This window comes from Eumetopias jubatus, unplaced genomic scaffold, assembly GCF_037043125.1.
Source record: "Eumetopias jubatus isolate StellerSeaLion01/CBP00866 unplaced genomic scaffold, mEumJub1_p1.0 scaffold_11, whole genome shotgun sequence".
Classification (NCBI taxonomy): Eukaryota; Metazoa; Chordata; class Mammalia; order Carnivora; family Otariidae; genus Eumetopias; species Eumetopias jubatus.
In genome coordinates, this window is record NW_028274817.1 from 53,644,098 (window position 1) to 53,665,645 (window position 21,548).

The window sequence follows — 21,548 nt, forward strand, 5'->3', positions numbered from 1 at the left end:
TCCTTTATTTGATTAATCATTTTTCCCCGTAGTGAATATATTAACTCTGTAACTCTTCCTCAAAGCATAAATTAACTTTGTAAAATATTGTAGAATGTTATTTTTTTTAAAGATTTTATTTATTTATTTGAGAGAGCGAGAATGAGAGAGAGAGAGCACATGAGAGGGGGGAGGGTCAGAAGGAGAAGCAGACTCCCTGCTGAGCAGGGAGCCTGATGTGGGACTCGATCCCGGGACTCCAGGATCATGACCTGAGCCGAAGGCAGTCGCTTAACTAACTGAGCCACCCAGGCGCCCTGTAGAATGTTATTTTTACAGAACACATGAATTTCATAAATTTCAGAAACACACATGAAATAAATAATAAACAAATGTTATTTTCTTTTCATCATTATGGGGGATAGAAGCATAAAAATGTTCACCTTTAACCCAGAATGCTGACCTATAACCTACATAGTTTTGATAAGGATCAAATAAGTGCTGGGTGCTACATTCTTAAAGGGTCTCATGATGGCCTGTATGTCTCACTGATAGTTAATATTGTACTGAATGATAAACACCAGAGAAATCTTGGAAAAATGGTTTTATGAGTAGAAATTTGAAGAAAACATTTATGATATAATACTCCCTGCATGTCCCCACCCACTCAAGCAGTATGCATATAACCACTAGCTTCATACAGCAAAGGTTCAGCTCTTTCTGACCATGGGTCTTGTCCCTGTGCTACTTTAATAAACTTATTAAGTTGCACTGTGAAATGTCTCAAGAATTCTTTCTTGACTCTCATGTTCAATGATCCTGCAACAATTATAGTTGCTTTTGTTTTTTAACATTGTACTTAAGCATTATTTTTCTACATTTTCTAAATGTATATGTTTTGCAAAAAATGAAAGGCATATGAAAATAACTGGGTAGAGTTCAATTTATGGTTATTTACTTGGCACCCAAAGGGTAAGATTCAGAACCTTCACTTTATTAAAAATAGTAAGTAAACCAGCCACAAAATAAGAAATAGTGTAAAAATATTTAGATATTGGTCTGCTCACTCTGTTTTTGAAGATCCCTTAATGGTCTCTGCTTAGCAAAAAAATTGAGATTGGATTTGTTAGTCAAATTTTGAGCTGTTATGATTGAAATGAGTAGAAGTGTTTTTCTTTCTTTTTTTTGAAGTACCTTATAACTTAATTTAAAAAAATCAAACTGGTTTCCACCTGAACTGATTTTAGTGAAGTTTCACTAAAATTTGCCTAATTAGCATACAAATTTCCCTATATTAAATCATATTATAAACAGCAGTTGTCATTTTTTTCAATCCAAAATCTCAAAAGTAGACTTAAAAATCAGTGGAATAGGCAATCATTCAGAAAATACTTTTTGAGGAATGCTTGTACCTTATTCAACAAATAAATGAACTCAACTATCATTAGCAAACAACACTAGGAAGAAACATGTATTTACTGTCATATTTTTACACTAGAGTCTGGCACAAAAACATCTAAAGAAACTTCATGGAACACACATTGAGAAACATAATTTAAGAATATTTCTTGTACATTCATAAAAATCAAAGGGAATAGAAAAATATCAAGTGTTTCCTTTCATACCTGTGGTTGGGGATGAATCCAGATCTCCGCAGTTGTTGACTCTTTCACCGGGGTGTGAGATCGTACAACCGCCTTCATTGGCTTTAGAAGGAGAAAAAAATACAAGTATTTTTTCAGTGGTTTGTTAAAAGTGAAAAATGTAGAGCATTGCATACATGCATGAAATATGGGTAAATAAAATAGTGCCTGTGTAAATCTCTGTATGTATCATAGTCATTGAAGTGTTGTAATATGACAGGCAAAACGCTAGACACTAGGAATAGAGAGAGAAAAAATTTCTCTTGGAGCTTAAATTTCACTCCAACTTTTAAGTGTTCCATTAAACATATGAATGGAAATGTAGAGGGCAATTTAAAATATTTAAATGGATAAAATTTAAGCTGGGGAGATTTTTCACTCCAGTGCTGTTATAACTCAATGTGTTCAACAGCTTGTATTTATGAATTCACCATGGTCTAAAATTAAAACCTATCCTGTTTGCCAGCACATCACAAATTTGCTGCCTAACATAAAAATATATTTAATAAGTACCAAGAAATTTCTGAACCAATGCAAAGATATTTACCTACCAACCCAGAATAATTATCAAGGTCTTGAAAATATAATGATTTTATCCATTGAATTTTCTTCAGGACTTAGAGTATGTTCTCTGTTTTTAAAATAATGAACACATGCTATACACATTTTCTGTATATTTGGTTTTAGTATATGGGTAAAGGATTTGATAAAAAGTTATCATTTGATCTGTGAAAAAGAAAGATTTTTCAAGAAGCTGAAAAAACGCAATGAATGTTAATAGTTTTCATGCTATAATAGCAGAGTGGAGTAGTGTATCTGAGATCTTATGTCACACTCTCAGAACTTCGTACTGTTGTTTGGTGTGCTACAAATTACAGTGATACAATTATTTGACAGTGTTTTGAAGGAGGGCAGATTTTGTCACCCCAAAATGTGTTTCTTTGGCATAAAGATTATCTTAGGTTGATCACTTTTAAGAAAAAGCAAACATAAGAAAAGCTCTAAAAACTGAGTAGAAGTTACCCTTTCATGAGAAATACTATATTTATAAGGGAAATCTCCTTTTGTAAGGATGTTTCCTTCTCTGTACCTGCAAGAGAAAGGTGACCAAATTTTTAGCAACTCATCATTGGAGAAGGCAACAAACTTAAACCTGCATAACAGATTCTTTACTTGTTTACTGTGCTCTTCCTGGTAACCTTCCTTAAATGTTTCACCCACCCACCCACCCCAAAATCTTTTGTCTTTACCTGAAGATGGATTTAAGGTAATGTCTTGGGCCACTTCAGAAAGTTATTCAGTTTTTCTGGGTATCCTCCATGTATATAGGAAGCATACATATTATTAAACTTTTGTTTGTTTTTCTCCTGTTAATCTGTCTGTTACTACAGGAGGTCTCAGTTGAGAACTTATAAGTGTAGAGTGAAAATTATTTTTCCTTCCTCATAGTTTCAAGTACCCCACACATATCACCTTAATGTGAGTGTTTGTTTATTTATTTATTTATTTATTTATTTATTTATTTATTTATTTTGGAATCTGATGTCAAGCTGTTAAGAAAAGGGTAAAGTACTTTATAATTACTCTTTACAGATTTAAGTCTCATTTTAACCCAATTCATATTAAGAGAGTGCTCAAATAGTAAAAAGAGAGAAATATATCTTACCACTAATCTTAAAGAGTTTTGAGAAGTGCCACTGGCATTGTTGCTAAAAAAAAAAAAATACTTTCAAGAGAAGGATGGATAGATATTGAATCTTATTATTCTTGAGTCAAATATTACCAGTTGGTAGTTTAGACATCGGAAGGGAATTTGATGTAATTTTAAAATGTATTAAATCCTTTAAGTAATAATACATTATTTCACCAGTGATGCTTTGTTGGCCTAATGAAATAGACATATATGAAAAAAGGATGTTCATTTATATTATTTCACCTTTCAGAATCCAGAAATTTCATGGCTTAAAAATTGTCTGTATTCTATTTGAATCATTTTATTTATGATTGTGAGAAGAGACTGGCTCATAAGGAGCATTGATTCAAGTAAATGCCCCAAATTCTATGAAATCTCCCTCAATTTTTTTTGTTTGAGGCAAGAAGTAAGGAAATTTTCAGTCAAATTTCCATTCACAGAAATGTGAATTATAGCTCAAAATATGTACAGTGATATATCTTTTGTAATAAATGGGAACATATTTTCAGCTTCCAATATATTTAACCTTTCAGGAAAATAATAAACTGTTACAGATGATGTAAAAAAAAAAAGTAAAATTCACTTCCTAACATATAACTGTCTTGCAAAAAAATGCACCATAATGTGATTGAAACTTCTAAATCTGACAGGACCTTCTAACTGCTCTCAAATATTTTCCTGACTGTGTCACACACAGAATCTGAGCTTAGTGACTTTATGTGTTAACTGCATTGCTTAACTTGACTAATGCTTAAATTACTGGATGAGGTTAACTCAGACTGATTCAGTGATCATTTTAAGGACAAATGTGGATTATACCCTTTATTCTCCCGCTTGGAATTTTTATTGCCATTCAAACCTAATGGTGAGAAAATCATAGCTAGAATAAGATCATGATATTTCTGACTACAGTCTGAATATTACATTATTGTTTCAAAATATGGCAAAAAAAGAATCCAGAGGAGCTTCAGTGTATTTAGCAATTACATTTCTTTCTCAAATGTAACATGTTTTCTACTGAAAATATTAAGTATGCTTCCATTTTCACAGTAATCATTCACACCCCAGGAATGTCATATATTGGACATTCTAAATTGTCATAGACATCACTTAATTTCCGTTACCAAAGACAACAAGTGAGTTTAACTTATAGATTATTTTTATTTTATTGCCATATAGTTGACATATTGACATGTTGGGGAGGAAGTCAAAGCATCATATGAAACATTTTTTGGAGAATCCTATTTAGTACTTATCAAAAAGATATGTGCCTAAAGACATATAAGTATATTGGTAATCTTTCTAATGATTACTTTTATAAAAATAGCCTCATTCTCATTTACTTCCGTATAAGAAATCAAGATTCTTACTATGGAAATAATATCCATCAAAACTATGGTAAAGTTCACAAATATGAAGTATAATTTGATGTTTATTTTTGCCCACAATATACTTAGTTAAAGGATTGCACATTAAAAGCCTTGGGGAAAAAATCCTTTACTTTTTAAAGTAAATTACAAGGCACATATTTCAATTGAAATGAATATACTCCAGAGAATTCCTGAAATAGGAAAAACCCTTAGTTGATTCTTACTCTCCTTAATGTTTCCTAAGGTCCTTCTCTCAAGCCTTTCTGTCTTACTATTAGCAGAGGTGATAATACTAAGGAGGAAAAGATAGGTTTTAAAATTTACTCAGCGATGTGGTACAAATTTACTCAGCGATGTGGTACAACAGTAGAAAGGCAGGGCCTTGGAATCTGCATCTGGCTCTACATCTTACTTGTTTTATGAACCCTGTCAAGTTAAAGATGACTCTGTTTCATCATCTGTGAAATGAATATAAAATAAAGGCCTCTTAGAACCATTGTATTACACTGAGTTATTATAGTAAAGTGCCTGACATTTGAACTATTATGGATATATCTTCCATAATAACATGAAGTGAAAGACATTCAGAGCCAGCCACTTCATGGTTCCCCCTCTTCTTGCACCTCCATATTTTTGAAACTATAAATTCTAATTACAAAAAGCATTTGTATATCTGAAAAATAAAAATTACCAAGAGCTGCAAAAAAAGCACAGTAATGTGATGGTTGAAGGTGGAGGTAATATGGAAGGCAGATGTTGGTTATTCTTTACTTTTACAATTCTTACATAACCTTTAACTGGGAGAAACCTCTTTCAATTATACATAAATTCCTCTTAGTTACATAAAAATAATTTGTGAATTTCTTAGTTACATAAAAATAATTTAGTTACATAAAAATAATTTGTGAATGCATTCCAAAAAGTTGGTTTATAAAGGTGGAGAATTACTGAAATCAGAATTTGAGAACCAGTATTAATCATTTCTATGAATGCATAAAGATAAATAAAATAGACTTAAAGCCAATTGACTATTGGAAGTTTTAAAATGAATTGACTAATTAAATGTTATAGAATGCATCTAAATTTGCTTAAAAATAAATATTATTTTTTGATGAAAGCGAGAAGGAGAAGGGTTGGATTAAATATATTTAAACATAGAATTTGGTATTCAGTATTCATTTCAATTTTCAAGTATTCTTAAAAGTATTTTCTAAAAGTATTATACAGGGCGCCTGGGTGGTTCAGTTGGTTAAGCAACTGCCTTCGGCTCAAGTCATGATCCTGGAGTCCCAGGATCGAGTCCCACATCGGGCTCCCTGCTCAGTGGGGAGTCTGCTTCTCCCTCTGACCCTTGCCCCTCTCATGCTCTATCTCATTCTCTCTCTCTCAAATAAATAAATAAAATCTTTTAAAAAAATAAATAAAAGTATTATATAGATTACATGCTTGAAGAAATATGACAAATTTAACATTTCTTAAAAAGTTATACAGAGTAAGTGTTCCCATATAAACTCACAAACTGAATGTACACCATGTTTTTTGGAGATAAGGCCATGCCAGAAAATATAGAATTTACTAACATTTCCTGTCCACAAGACAATTGGGTCACATTTGTCTGAATAAAAAGGACATGCAAACCTATGTTTATCAGCATTCTGGCACAGACAGGACATTGTGAATCTGGAACACTTTATGTCTCATAGATATTCCTACTTTATTGTTTGTATGTTTTTTGCTTGTTTCTGTTTTTTACTTTCACATTGGTGTCAGGAGACATGGACTTCTAAAAGCAAAGCACAAATTTGATGGCAGTGGATGGAATGGTGCAGAAATGAAATGATTTAACACTAGGTTAATCTAAACTAAAATTTATTTTAAGACTATATGTTTTTTCTGGGATAACTGCCATCACTAAAACTAAAATGATGAAGTCTTAGGGAAAACAGTGTTGTGTTATTCCATAGACTTGTCCAGTATTTTACAGACTGGTCTGAGTCTCTCTGAAATGGTAGGAATATGACGGTCCTTCTGGACTTTGTAAGACCTAAGGTAAATGTGTCAAAAATAGGGGACTGATTTGGGAAAAACATATTCATTTATCCATAAAGATTCCAAGGCTTTTGCCGAAAGCAATCAGCTATTTTTTAATTTTATTTATTTGACAGAGACATAGTGAGAGAGGGAACACAAGCAGGGGGAGGGGGAGAGGGAGAAGGAGGCCTCCCGCGGAGCAGAGAGCCCAATTCGGGGCTCAATCCCAGGACCCTGGGATCATGACCTGAGACGAAGGCAGACACTTAACGACTAAGCCACCCAGGCTCCCCTCAGCTATTTTTAAATTGTCTTCAAGGGTAATACATCACCAGGTGGAAAAATCAACAATATTGGGCACTTAATTAAATCTTTATCTTAATCATCAACAAGTCAAGTGTATGCATGTATGTTTAAAGAGGGAGGAATGCTATAGAAAGGGATGAATTAACACTTAAGAAACTCAGAAGTTTAACAAAACCTGACATGAGATTTGCCAGATGGTTTTGTACTGGATTATAAAACTTGAAAATAATTTTCATTTAAGAGTTTTAATGGTTGTATCTCTCTTGTAAAGCCTCTTACTTTTCTGCTAGGGTGACTCTACAAAATTATAGATCAACCTTTAAAGAACAGCTTCTATGGACAGAGTCTCCATAAATCTCAGCTAAACTGAGCAAGAAGATTACATGTTATTATGATGTAGCACAACAGGATATTCCTCCAGCAAACAAAGTGTGAAAAAGGATAAAGCTATCACTCTGTGCAAATATATTATCCATAGAAGAACAATGCTTTTCATGTAGATTATCTGTAATTGTTGAAATGTTCACATTGAAAAAGCTTTTTCTTAATGCTTCTGTGAAGAGTTCTGATCTTGACAATTATTCAGATCTAGATAGCAAGACCCAGTGATCATGTCTCTATAAGGTGGCCTGCCTCAGGGCACTTAGGAGAGATTGAATCTGTCACAGGCATGTCTAGAAAAAAATAAAGTATAATATTTATTTCTCAAGTAATTTATATTTAGTTTTAGCTTATCAAATTTGCTTGAAGGAGTTTTTTCATAACTTAAGCTTACTAAACTTTAAAATACATATTCTAATTAGCACAAGAAAGATCAAAAAGTAACAGAACTATAATTCTATATATATCTTCACATTTCAATGTTTCTAACTGAAAGCCAATTAAGGTATGTGCCATAATGAGCCTCAACTATTCAGTGAAAGAGTTATGCAGTCATCAGATTATATAACACCAGATCATCAGAACTTTCATATGTGAAATATCAAGCCCTATCAGAAAATATCAGTAAATAATATTTAACACCTTAAAAGAATACTTTATATTTGCTTATTATTTAGATTATTTCTTGATTTCACCTCTCTGGGATTGGCTGGAAATTGCTCCTCAAAGTAGATGCAGATATTTCAAACTAATGACTGCTGATTATTTTTTCATGAACTAGACCCAAATAAAGACAAATGTATGCATGTGAACACACATGCACACACTACTATAAACTTCATTTAGTCTTTATTTTCAAAGTAATTATTGTCATTGCTGTTACCATAAATTCCTAAGAATACACCATGTATGCAGCATATGGGCTAATCTCTCTCTCTTTTTTTAAAGGTTTTATTTATTTATTTGACAGAGAGAGACACAGTGAGAGAGGGAACACAGCAGGGGGAGTGGGAGAGGGAGAAGCAGGTTCTCCACGGAGCAGGGAGCCCCATGTGGAGTTTGATCCCAGGATCTTGGGATCATGACCTGAGCCAAAGGCAGATGCTTAACGACTAATCCACCCAGGCACCCCAACATATGGGCTAATCTCATAAATGGCTTCTAATTCCTTAAAGGTGACTATGAAAGCATTAAAAACTATTCTAAACATATAATTCAGAAATGGCAGTAATACACTTTCAAAGACTTTTTAAATTGTTAGAGCATGGGTAGGGGTGGTGGTAAGGCTTTGCTTTAAAATACCCTTTTCCAATAGGAATTGAATGAGCTAAAAACCCCTGAGGTCAATTGATTATTCAGCAGCTTGATATAGGGTGATTTTTAAAAGGATTTTATTTGTTTATATGAGAGAGAGAGAGAACGAGCAGGGGGAGAAAGAAGCAGACTCCCTGCTGAGCAGGAACCCCAATGCAGGGCTCAATCTCAGGATTCTGAGATCATGATCTGAGCAGAAGGCAGCCACTTAACCACTGAGACACCCAGGTGCCCCAGATTTTTATATAAACACTTATTTTTAAAAATTTTTAATAAGTGTGAGAATAGAAATAATTCATATGTTTACCACACACTTTTAAAAGTGTGTCTTTCACTTGGAAGCCTTTCCATGCATAAATCTCTTTAATGGAGAAATATACAATAATTTATTACATGTTGCAGCAGTGTTTAAAATATAAAAGTATGATTTTGAAATCGGAAAGAAAAATGGAACAATTGCATAGGTCAAATCTGTGCTCAAAATAGTAAATGTGATTGCAATAATAAAAAATTATAATGTCCCCATTATTCAGAGAAATAAGTATGATATAGATGAAGCTAAACTACTAAAGATTTAACTATTTCCTGCAATGAAAAACATAATACCATGAGGACAGCTTAGGTTATTGTCATCATTCTTGTCTCCACTTAAAAAAAATCATAAAGGGAATCCACTTTATATAAACTACTGTATATAAACTATATACTTGCACCAAGAAGAGGATCTGCTGAATATCAGTAAGTACTAATATTATTCACACCCCCAATCTTTGGTAAAGATTAATTAACCTTTCCCCAGACAAAACACACAGACAAATAATGTCTTTATCACTACCATCAGTCTATAATCTTGCTTGTAGGAAGTCTTCTAATGATTATGTCAAATGAAAAATCTCTCTTTTAGTTACATATGATTATGTTCATTTGATTATGTCAAATGAAAACTCTCTTTTAGTTGCATGTTAAAATAATAATAATAAAATTTCTAAGTGTTAAATAGGTTTGTCAAATATAAGTGAATAATAATTGTATAATATGTATCTACTCTAACTTGTCATCATTCAGATATCAAAATGATGATATAATTATTTAAATAGAGAATGGAATTATGGATTCATAGTTTATCTTCTATGGTTTCCAATGTGAACATAAAATGTTTGCAAAAAGGTTTGTCAGAGAGCTGATGGTCAAAAAGATGAATTAGCATTCTTTTCCAAAAATCAATTAAAGTCTAGAATTAAAGAATTATTAACTTTCATCTCCTAATATCAGGGCAATGGGTTCAAGTGTATGGCAGGAAAAGGGACATTCTTATTTTATTATGGAAAATATGATTTACCTCAAGATTTATATTATGACACACAAAAAAACACTGCTTTCTAGCCCTGAGTATTTGTGAAGGAATGTTAAAAATTTAAAAATCTATGTTTTCAAATCCAGTCAAGATTCACGTGCTAGGTAGAGACAAAATTCCGCTAGATTTCTTGTCCAAAAGAAAACTGTCTTGTGAGGTTACTGTCCTGAAAATCTGTGTTTTACAAAGATGCTACTTATATTGAAGTATTTGACAACATAAGCATGGACAACTAGGGGCCCTCATTGCTACTCTGAGAACTTAGCATTTTAAGTATAAATTCAATATTAATAACTTAATAACAATCCATATAGATACACTATTTAAGCTATTAATTATAATTAGTATTCAACACAAAAACATACCAATTAACTATATTTAAAACATTCATCAGGCGCCTGGGTGGCTCAGTTGGTTAAGCGACTGCCTTCGGCTCAGGTCATGCTCCTGAAGTCCCGGGATTGAGTCCCGCATCCGGCTCCCTGCTCAGCAGGGAGTCTGTTTCTCCCTCTGACCCTCTTCCCTCTCGTGCTCTCTATCTCTCATTCTCTCTCTCTCAAATAAATAAATAAAATGTTAAAAAAAAACATTCATCAATATTGGTTGCTAAACATACATATCTGCAATTCCTGAGTTGATGTCAATAAGCCAGTAATGAATTGAGTTAAAAATTATTTATATAGTTAAAAAAAAGTGCTAGACTGAGATATCAGTAAATTCAGTTTCTTCTTGTAAGAACCTACAGGATATGCATTATGATTATGTTAAAGCCCTCCATGTAATAATGACATTTCTCATTCCTAAAGAGATCCTTCTAGGAATATTGAGTGATATGCTATGAAAATACTTTGATCTGAACTAGTCTACCATCTACATCAATCAGCTAAGTATCTGAAATAAAGAGTAAACAGAGGAATGGAGAGTAATTCAAATAAGGATGGAAATATAATAAATATAATTAGTGGTATTTTGATAGGGATAGCATTAAAAATGTAGATTGGTTTGGGTAGTATAGACATTTTACAAAATTTGTTCTTCAAATCCATGAACATGGGAAATTTTTCCAGTTCTTTGTGTCATCATTAATTTCTTTCATAAGTATTTTATAATTTTCAGACTACAGATCTTTTACCTCTTTGGTTAGGTTTATTCTTAGGTATCTTATGGTTTTTGGTGAAATTGTAAATGGGTCAATTTTTTTATTTCTCTTTTTGCTCCTTCATTATTGGTGTTTAGAAATGCAACAGATTTCTGCACATTAATTTTGTATCCTGTGACTTTGCTGAATTCATGTATCAGTTTTAGGAAATTTTGGTGGAGTCTTTCAGGTTTTCTACATAGAGTATCATGTCATCTGCAAAGACTGAAACTTTGACTTCTTCCATGCTGATTTGGATACCTTTTATTTCTTTTTGTTGTCTGATTGCTGAGGCTAGGATTTCCAGTAGTATGTTAAATAACAATGGTGAGAGTGGACATCGTTGTGTTGTTCCTGACCATAGAGGAAAAGTTCTCAGGTTTTCCCAATTGAAGATAACAATAGAACAAATGATCCTAAAATTTGCAAGGAACCACAAAAGACGCAGAGTAGCCCAAGCAACCTTAAAACAGAAAAGCAAAACTGGGAAGCTTCACAATTCTGTACTTCAAGCTATATTACAAAGCTGAAGTCATCAAGACAGTATGGTACTGGCACAAAGACAGACACAGGTCAGTGGAACTGAGAGAAAACCCGGAACACTATATCATCAACTAATCTCCAACAAACAGGAAAGAAAATCCAATAAAAAAAACACATTATCTTCAACAAATGGTGTTGGGAAAATTGGACAACACACCGAAGAATGAAACTGGACCTCTATCTTACACCAGACTCAAAACTAAATCCAAAATGGATTAAAGACCTAAATGTGAGACAGGAATCCATCAAAATCCTAGAGGAGAACACAGGCAGCAACTTCTTTGGCCTCAGCCATAGAAACTTCTTATTAGATACATCTCCCAAGGTGAGGGAAACAAGAGCAAAAATGAACTACTGGGAATTTGTCAAGATAAAAAGCTTCTGCACAGTGAAGGCAACAATAAAACTAAAAGACAACCCACGGAATGGGAGATGTTTGCAAATGACAGATCTGATATCCAAAATCAATAAAGATCTTACCAAATGCAACACCCCAAAAACAAACAATCCAGTAAAGAAATGGGCAGAAGACATGAATAGACATTTTTCCAAAGATATCCAGATGGCCAACAAACACATGAAAAGATGCTCAACATCACTCATCATCAGGGAAATACAAATCAAAACCACAATGAGGTATCACCTCATACTTGTCAGAACAGCTAAAATTAACAACAGAGGAAAGAATAGATTTTGGCGTGGATGTGGAGAAAGGAGAACCATTTTCACTGTCGGTGGGTATGTATACTCAGACAACTACTCTGGAAAACAGTATGGAGGTTCCTCAAAAAGTTAAAAATAGAACTACTTTATGACCCAGCAGTTGAACTACTAGGTATTTACCCAAAGGATACAAAAATACTGACTGGAGGGGGCACATGCACCCCAATGTGTATTATAAACAATAGCCAAATTATGGAAAGAGCCCAAATGCCCATCAACTGATGTATGGATAAAGAAGAAATATGTGTGTGTGTGTGTGTGTGTGTGTGTGTGTGTGTGTGTGTGTATCACAATATATATTTATAATTGAATATTACTCAGCCATAAAAAAGGAATGGAATCTGGCCATTTGCAAGGACATGGATGAAGCTAGAGTGTATTATGCTAAGTGAAATATGTCAGTCAGAGAAAGACAAACACAGTATGCTTTCATGTATATGTGGAATTTAAGAAACAAAACAGATGAACTTAAGGGAAACAGGAAAAAAAAAGAGAGGGAGAGAAACCATGAGAGACTTTTAGCTACAGAGAACAAACTGAAGGTTGATGGAGGGGAGGTAGGCAGGTGTGGAGCTAAATGGGTGATGGGTATTAAGGAGAGCACTTGTTGTGATAAGCCCTGGGTGTTATATGTAAGTGTTGAATCACTAAATTCTACTCCTGAAAGCAATATTACAGTATAACTTAATTTACTAGAATTTAAATAAAAATAAAATTATTAATGGAGAAGAGATAAATAAATAAGTAAATAAAATTAGTAAGAAAAAAAAGAAGTCCGCTTTCTGAAATATGACTGGAAAAAATGTAGGCAAAAAGATATGACCTATATAACTACACCCCTATTCTGAGCAATTATCTGTTGAAGTTAGGGAGGTAGTTGAAGATAGGCACATATTCTATTGTAAATAACAAAAACAAAATAAAACCCATATCAGCTTAATTAGAACAAGTTTACCTTCACCAAAACAAAATGAATAAAATAGCAAATATGAAAAATAGATTTTTAAATTGAAGTTTAATTTGTAAGGGTAAAAAAAAAATTAGCACCTGCTATTTTTGCATTCAGTCATTAGGATAGATTTGCATGTTATATCATCATAATGATAAATAACAAAGCATCAAGAAAACACCAACATGATGACTGTATCTCTTTATATTCGACTTTCTAAATTTAAAAAGCTAGATTAAAATCTCTTCAGTTTATTTCACAGCATATTTTATAGTAAGTGGTCTTTAAGTAGTAGTTAAAATGGGTAAAAGTCGGGCACCTGGGTGGCTTAGTTGGTTAGGCAACTGCCTTTAGCTCAGGTCATGATCCTGGAGTCCCAGGATCGAGTCCCACATTGGGCTCCCTGCTCAGCAGGGAGTCTGTTTCTCCCTCTGACCCTCCTCCCCCTCTCAATCTCTCTCTCTATCATTCTCTCTCTCTCTCTCTCAATAAATAAAAATCTTTAAATAAAAAAAATGGGTAAAAGTAAAGAATGATCTAGATTTTTGAAAAGCAAATATTTCATAAATTCAAAACTTTATGATTGTTATTATTAATTTCCCAAAAAATCTAATGAGAAAATATTTAATTATTTATTTACTAGACTCATTGTAATTTTATTTTAAAAGCAGTCCTCATTCATTATATACATACATAAGAATAATTTTGATATTGAGGAGAAAGATAGGAATGTTGCATCAGGTTCATGGACAGGTTTGAGTTCAGTAACACCATGACTAATATTTCCTAATATGTAATGATAGGACTCCTTCATTTTTTTGATTTTATTTATTTATTTATTTATTTGTCAGAGAGACTGAGAGCACAAACGGGGAGCATCAGGCACAGGGAGAATCAGTTTCCCCGTTGTGCAAGAAGTCCAATGCAGGACTCCATCCCAGGATCCTGGGATCATGACCTGAGATGAAGTTAGATGTTTAACCAACTGAGCCACCCAGGTGTCTCAAGACACCTTCATTTTAAACATAGAAATCTATATTCCTTTAAGAACAATCTCTTGGTTTTTCTAAGAAACTAATTTTTGTTGGAATACATCCACTGCTCATATCAATATTCTACATTTAATCAGTTGTAACTGTGTGCTGAGATGTGCATGGATTAAACATTATGTACACAAGGTTTTGTTTTGTTTTATTTCTCTTCTAGTGAATTTTGGGCAATGGGACATATAGGTTCACTAGTAATCTAAAGTCATTTTTTTAAACTAAAATCACAATGAGGCCAATACAACTTGTTGATAAAAACTATAAATAAGAACTATAAGGAAACATCCTCAACCTGATAAAGGTCAAGAATGAAATAACCACAGCTAGCATCATATTTAATGATGAAAGACCAAATACTTCCTTGCTAAGATAAAATATATGCATATTTGTTCTAACATTTAACATTACACTAGAAATTCTAGGTAGAACAATTAGGCAAGCAAAAGAAATACACATCATCTGGCTTAGAAAACAAGAAGTACTACTACCTCTATGTGAAGATGACTGGGTCTTGTATATAAAAAATCCTAAGTGAATTTCTATACAGTAGAACTGACAATCCAAAAATAAAATTAAGAGAATAATTTAATTTACAATAAGATTTAAAAGATAAAATACTTAGGAATAAATGTAGTAAAAGAAGCACAAAACTTGTATAGTGGAAATTGAAAACATTATTGAAATAAATTAGAGAATTTCTAAATAAATGGAAAGATATTTGTGTTCATAGATAAGAACATTTAATATTGTTAAAATGACAAAACTATTCAAACTGATCTACAGATGCAATGTAGTAACTATTTTTTAATATTTTATTTATTTATTTGAGAGAGAGAGAGAATAAGAGATAGAAAGCACGAGAGGGAAGAGGGTCAGAGGGAGAATCAGACTCCCTGCTGAGCAGGGAGCCCATTGTGGGACTCGATCCCGGGACTCCAGGATCAGGTCCTGAGCCAAAGGCAGTCACCTAACCAACTGAGCCACCCAGGTGCCCAACAATGTAGTAACTATAAGTAACTATTATAATATCAGTAACTATTATAATTATAACAGTTATATGTATAGTTATAATTATATATATAATTATATAAAATATAATTATAATAACTATTATAATTCCAACTGCATAATTTTGAGAGAAGGTGATCCTAAAAATCATATGGCAATAAGTAGAATCTAGAATAGTCAAAATGATCTTGGGGGAAAAAAAAGATATGGGAGAACTGGGGAAGATGGAAGAATAGGGGACCCCCATTTAGTCTCATCCCTTGAATTCAGATAGATATCTATCAAGTCATTCTGAACACCTATGAATTCAACCTGAGATCTAAGAAAAGAATTGCAACTCTGCAAATAGAAAAGTGGCAACTTCTTGCAAGATAGATGGTGTGGAGAAGTGAATTTGAGGGGATATATTGGAAGATAAACTGCAGGATAAAAGAAGGAGCCTCCTTAAGTCAGCTACTGAAAAGTCATATAGCAGCAGAATGCAAAATCAGAACTTTTAGGAGTCTGTTCCTGTGAGAGACATCCCTGTCTGAAAGGTGCTCAGGTGGTGAAGAGTGGCTGAATCATAGGTGGGACAGTATGGTCTCAGGATCCCTGGAGTTACAGAAAGAGCGGGGGTGCCTGGGTGCTGCAGTTCCCAGGCATCCAAGCAGGGAAGCCAGCTGCAATCAGTGAGCCCAAAAGTGGGCTCTCAGCTAGGTGTTGCCATAAACCATGAACAGAGGCATGACCAGGTGACAGCTCTCTAAGCAGGGGCCCAACAAGTAGCAAAACTGCTGGGAGACCCCCTCCCTCCTCCAGAAGGAACTGCCCAGTACGCACATGATCTGGCAACTCTTTCTGGAGCAGGGGCCCAGGAAGCAGCAAAACCCTTCCCCTGGGAGGAGCAGTGCAGGTGCATGCATGATCAGGCAACCACTCCCATGGCAAGGGCCCAGAGAGCAGCGAGGCACTGGTGAGAATCCCCCAAACCCAGGGAGGTTTGGTGCAGGTGTGCACCAAAGACTTCAGGAGTCTTTTGAGTTTGGCACATAAAAAGGGGCTTGACTATTTTTCCCTGAAGGTGCACTAAGGAGTAGCGGCTGGGATCATTGGGTTCTGGGGCTAGAGATCCAGGTCCTGCCATTTTTGTGATTTTTTTCTTTTTTTTAAGATTTTATTTCTTTATTCACGAAAGACAGAGAGAGAGAGAGAGAGAGAGGCAGAGACAGAGGGACAAGCGGGACTCGATCTCAGGACCCCAGGATCATGACCGGAGCTGAAGGCAGACACTTATCCATCTGAGCCATCCAGGTGCCCAGTGTTGTTTTTTTTTATTTTTCATCCTCCAAAGTGGACCAGAAAGCTATCAGGGAACGAAAGGAACATAGAACAACCTGAAGGAGCTTACACTGAGCCCAGTCCCCTGGCAAGGGGCAGTGAAACTCTGCCCAGGCAAAAACATCTGGGAATCAAGTTTCAGAAATATGGAGAAACAGGGGACTATTCCAACCAGTCCCCAGAATTGAGCTGGATATCTACCAGACCACTCTGAACACCCACAAAATCAGCTTGAGATGTAAGAAGATAGATCTGGATCTCTACAAACAGAATATCACTGGTTTGTTTCCTGGTATGAAGCGGGAAGTCGTGATTCTGTGGGCAGGTATCAGAAAATAAATGGAGGGGGAGGGAGCCCTGGTGATCCTACACCACTGGTGAGCGATAGCCTCCTGTGCTGGGGACATGGCACAGCCTCGCAGACCGGTAGTGATGGGGAAAGGACTTTAGGGCAGCCCCTGATACTGAAACCAGGGTGGCAGGGTCATATAGGGGAACTGGGGGCAGCTGGAGGTTTTAGAAGCACAAAGGGCAGAGATGAACCCTGACCTGGAGATGAGGACTGGGGGCACAGCTTAAGGGCCCACAACCCAGGACATTGCAGTTTATAGCAGCACAGACAGAAACAGAGATAGTGTGGCCTGGAGAGTTCACTGAAGAACAGATGGCAATCTCTCTGTTCTGAGGCAGAGGGTTGGAAATGATCTCTTCTGCTCTGACTCTCTGAAGAGATGTGTAAAGCCACCAGGGAAAACCACCAGAGAATAAAAGCTCCAAAAAACCGGTTTTCAGAGCCCATCCCCCGCAACAGGGTGTAGGGCAACTCTGCCCAAACAGGGTTATGTGAGTAACAGCGTGGTAAGCTCCTTCCCCAGAAGACAGGCTGGGAGAACAAGAGGCCGGCAACAAAAAGGTCCCTATAAAACAGGTGCATCTTGCTTGGGTTGTGGTCAATAATTTGGACTCTGTACATCCTTCAACAGAATGACTAGGAGGACGAACCCCCAAAATAGGAAAGACTCAGAGACTGCTTTCTGCCACAAATTTACAAATGGATACAGATATAACCAAGATGTCAGAGATGGAATGCAGGGTAGCAATTGTGAAGACAATAGCTAGAATGGAGAAATCGATTAATGGCAAAACAGAGTCTCTAAGGGCACAAATAAAAGCTAAACTGGCAGAACTTAAAAATGCTATTAATGAGATCCAATCTAATCTAGGTAATCTAACACCTAGGGTAAGCATGGCAGAAGAAAGAATTAGTGATCTAGAACAATTAATAGACAAGGGAAAAGAGGAAGCCAGGGAGAAACAACTCAAAATCCATGAAAATAGAATCAGAAATAAGTGACACCATGAAACATTCCAATGTCAGAATTATTGGGATCTCTGAGGGGGTGGAGAGAGAGAGAGAGAGAGAGGACTAGAAGATATATTTGAGTGAATCATAGCTGAGAACTTCCCTAATCTGGGGAATGAAACAAACATTCATGTCCTAGAGGCAGAGAGGACCCCTCCCAAGATCAAGGAAAACAGGCCAACAAAGCAGCATGTAATAGTAAAACTCGCAAATCTTAGAACCAAGGAAACCATCTTAAGGGCAGTTAGGGGAAAGAGATCCCCTATGTACAGAGGGAGGAACATCAGAATAATGTCAGATCTATCCACAGACCTGGCAAACCAGAAAGGCCTGGCAAGACATATTCAGGGTCTAAATGAGAAGAACATGCAGCCAAGAATATTTTATCCAGTAAGGCTCTCATTTAGAATGAATGGAGAGATGCAGAGCTTCCAAGAGTGGCAGAACCTGAAAGAATATGTGACCACTAAGCCGGCCATGCAAGAAATATTAACGGACTGGGTTCTATATAGTCAGGGACAATCTATAAAAACAATGTCTTCACAGGCAACATGAGGACAATAAATTCATATATTTCAATAACTGCTCTCAACGTGAACAGCCCAAATGCTCCAATAAAACGGCACAGGGTTGCAGATTGGATAAAAAGACAGGGCCCATCCATATGCTGTCACCAAGAGATTCATTTTGAACTTAAGATACATCCAGACTGAAAGTGAAGGGATGGAGTTCCATCTTCCATGCCAGCGGACCTCAAAAGAAAGCTGGGGTAGCAATTCTTATGTCAGACAAGTTAGATTTTAAACTAAAGACTGCAGTTAGAGACACAGAAGGACACTATATCATTCTATCCAAAAAATCTATCCAACAAGAAGATCTAACAATTGTAAATATCTATGCCCCCAACATGGGATCAGCCATCTACATAGGCCAACTGTTAACCAAAATAAAGAGTCATATTGAGAGCAATACATGAATTGTAGGAGGCCTCAGTACTCCACTCTCAGCAATAGACAGATCATCTAAGCAGAAAATCAACAAAGAAACAAGAGCTTTCAATGATACACTGGACCAGATGGACCTCATAGATATATACAGAACATTCCACTATAAAACAACAGAATACTCATTCTTCTCGAGCGCACATGGAACTTTCTTCAGAATAGACCACATACTGGGTCACAAATCAGGTCTCAACTGATACCAAAGACTGACATTATCCCCTGCATCTTCTCAGACCATAATGATTCAAAACTGGAACTCTATCACAAGAAAAAATTTGGAAGAAATTCAAACACTTGGAAGCTAAAGACCACTGTGCTCAGGAATGTTTGGGTGAACCAAGAAATCAAAGAACTTAAACAATTCATGGGAAAAAAATAAGAATGAAAACAAATCTGTCCAAAACCAATGGGATACTGCAAAGGTGGTCCTAAGGGGGAAATACATACCCATTCAAGCCTCACTCAAAAAATTAGAAAAAAACAAGAATTCACCAACTAACTTTACACCTTAAAAAGCTAGAGAAAAAGCAACAAACAATGCCTAAGCTATGCATTGGAAGAGAAATAATTAAGATTAGATCAGAGATCAATGAATTAGAAATTAGAAACAGTAGATTAGATCAAAGAAACTAGAAGCTGATTCTATGAAAGAATTAATAAGATCAATAAACCACTGGCCAGACTTATCCAAAAGAAAAGAGAAAGGACCCAAATTAATAAAATTATGAATGAAAAGGGAGCAATCACTACTAACACCAAGGAAATAGGAAAAATTATTAGAAATCATTACCAACAACTATTCCAGTAAATTAAGCAACCTAGAAGAAATGGATGCCTTCCTGAAAACCTATAAACTCCCAAGACTGAAAGAGGAAAAAATTGACAATGTGAATAAGACAATAACCAATAAGGAGATTAAAGCAGTGATCCAGAACTTCCCAAAAAACGAGAGCCTAGGGCCTGATGGATTCCCTGTGGAATTCTACCAAACATTCAAAGAAGAAATAATACCTATTGTCCTGAAGCTGTTTCAAAAAATAGAAACAGAAGGAAAGCTTCCAGACCCATTCTATAAGGCCAGCATTACCTTAATCCCCAAACCAGGCAAAGACCCCATCAAAAAGGAGAATTTCAGACTGATATCGCTGTGGAATATGGATTCCAAAATTCTCAACAGAATCCTGGCTAATAAGATCCAACAATACGTTAAAAGGATCATCCACCATGACGAAGTGGAATTTATCACCGGGATGCAAGAGTGGTTCAACATTCACAAATCAGTCAATGTGATCGAACACATTAATAAGAGGAAAGAGAAGAACCATATGGTGCTCTAAATTGATGCAGAAAAAGCATTTGACAACATACAGGATCTTTTCCTGATTAAAACTCTTCAGAGTAGAGGGATAGAGGGAACAATCCACAAATTCATAATCCATCTATGAAAAACCGACAGTGAATATCATCCTCAATGGGGAAAACTGAGCGCCTTTCCCTTAAGATCAAGAACACGACAAGGATGCCCACTCTCACCATTATTGCTCAACATAGTACTAGAATCCTAGCACGAGCAATCAGACAACAAAAAGAAATAAAATGTATTCAAATTGGCAAAGAAAAGGCCAAACTCTCTCTTTTCACAGATAACATGATACTTTATGTGGAAAAATGAAAAGAAACTACTAGAACTCATACAGCAGTTCAGTAGTGTGGTAGGATACAAATCAATGCACAGAAATCAGTTGCTTTCTTCTACACTCTCAATGTACTGTAGAAAGAGAAATTAGAGAAATGATTCCATTTAAATAGCACCAAAAACCATAAGATGGAATAAACTTAACAAAAGAGGTAAAGGATCTATACTCCTGGAACTACAGAACACTCATGAATGAAATTGAAGAAGAAACAAAAAGATGGAAAAACATTCCATGCACATGGATCAGAAGAATAAACATTGTTAAAATGTCTATGCTACCCAGAGCAATCTACCTTCAATGCTATCCTGATCAAAATTCCAATGACTTTCTTCAAAGTGCTAGAACAAACAATCCTAAAATTTGTATGGAATCAGAAAAGACCCTGAATTGCCAAGGAAATGTCGTAAAAGAAAACAAAACTGGGGCCATCATGTTGCTTGATTTCAAGTTATTTTACAAAGCAGTGATCACCAAGATAACATGGTACTGGTACAAAAACAGACACATAGACCAATGGAATGGAATAGGGAGCCCAGATATGTACCCTAAACTCTATGGTCGAATCATCTTTGACAAAGCAGGAAAATATATGCAATGGAAAAGAGACAATCCATTCAATAAATTGTGCTGGGAAAATTGGACAGCCACATGCAGAAGAATGACACTCAACAATTCTCTAACACCAT

General features: G+C 35.4%; 1 protein-coding gene across 1 annotated transcript in view; it reads right to left on the bottom strand.

Annotated features, from left to right (window-relative positions):
• PCDH11X (protocadherin 11 X-linked) overlaps positions 1 to 21,548 on the bottom strand; it is a 570,208-nt gene that overhangs the window by 431,917 nt on the left and 116,743 nt on the right. Inside the window, 1 exon segment of the mRNA XM_028101529.2 lies at positions 1,605 to 1,685. Coding sequence (XP_027957330.2) covers positions 1,605 to 1,685 — 81 coding nt within the window.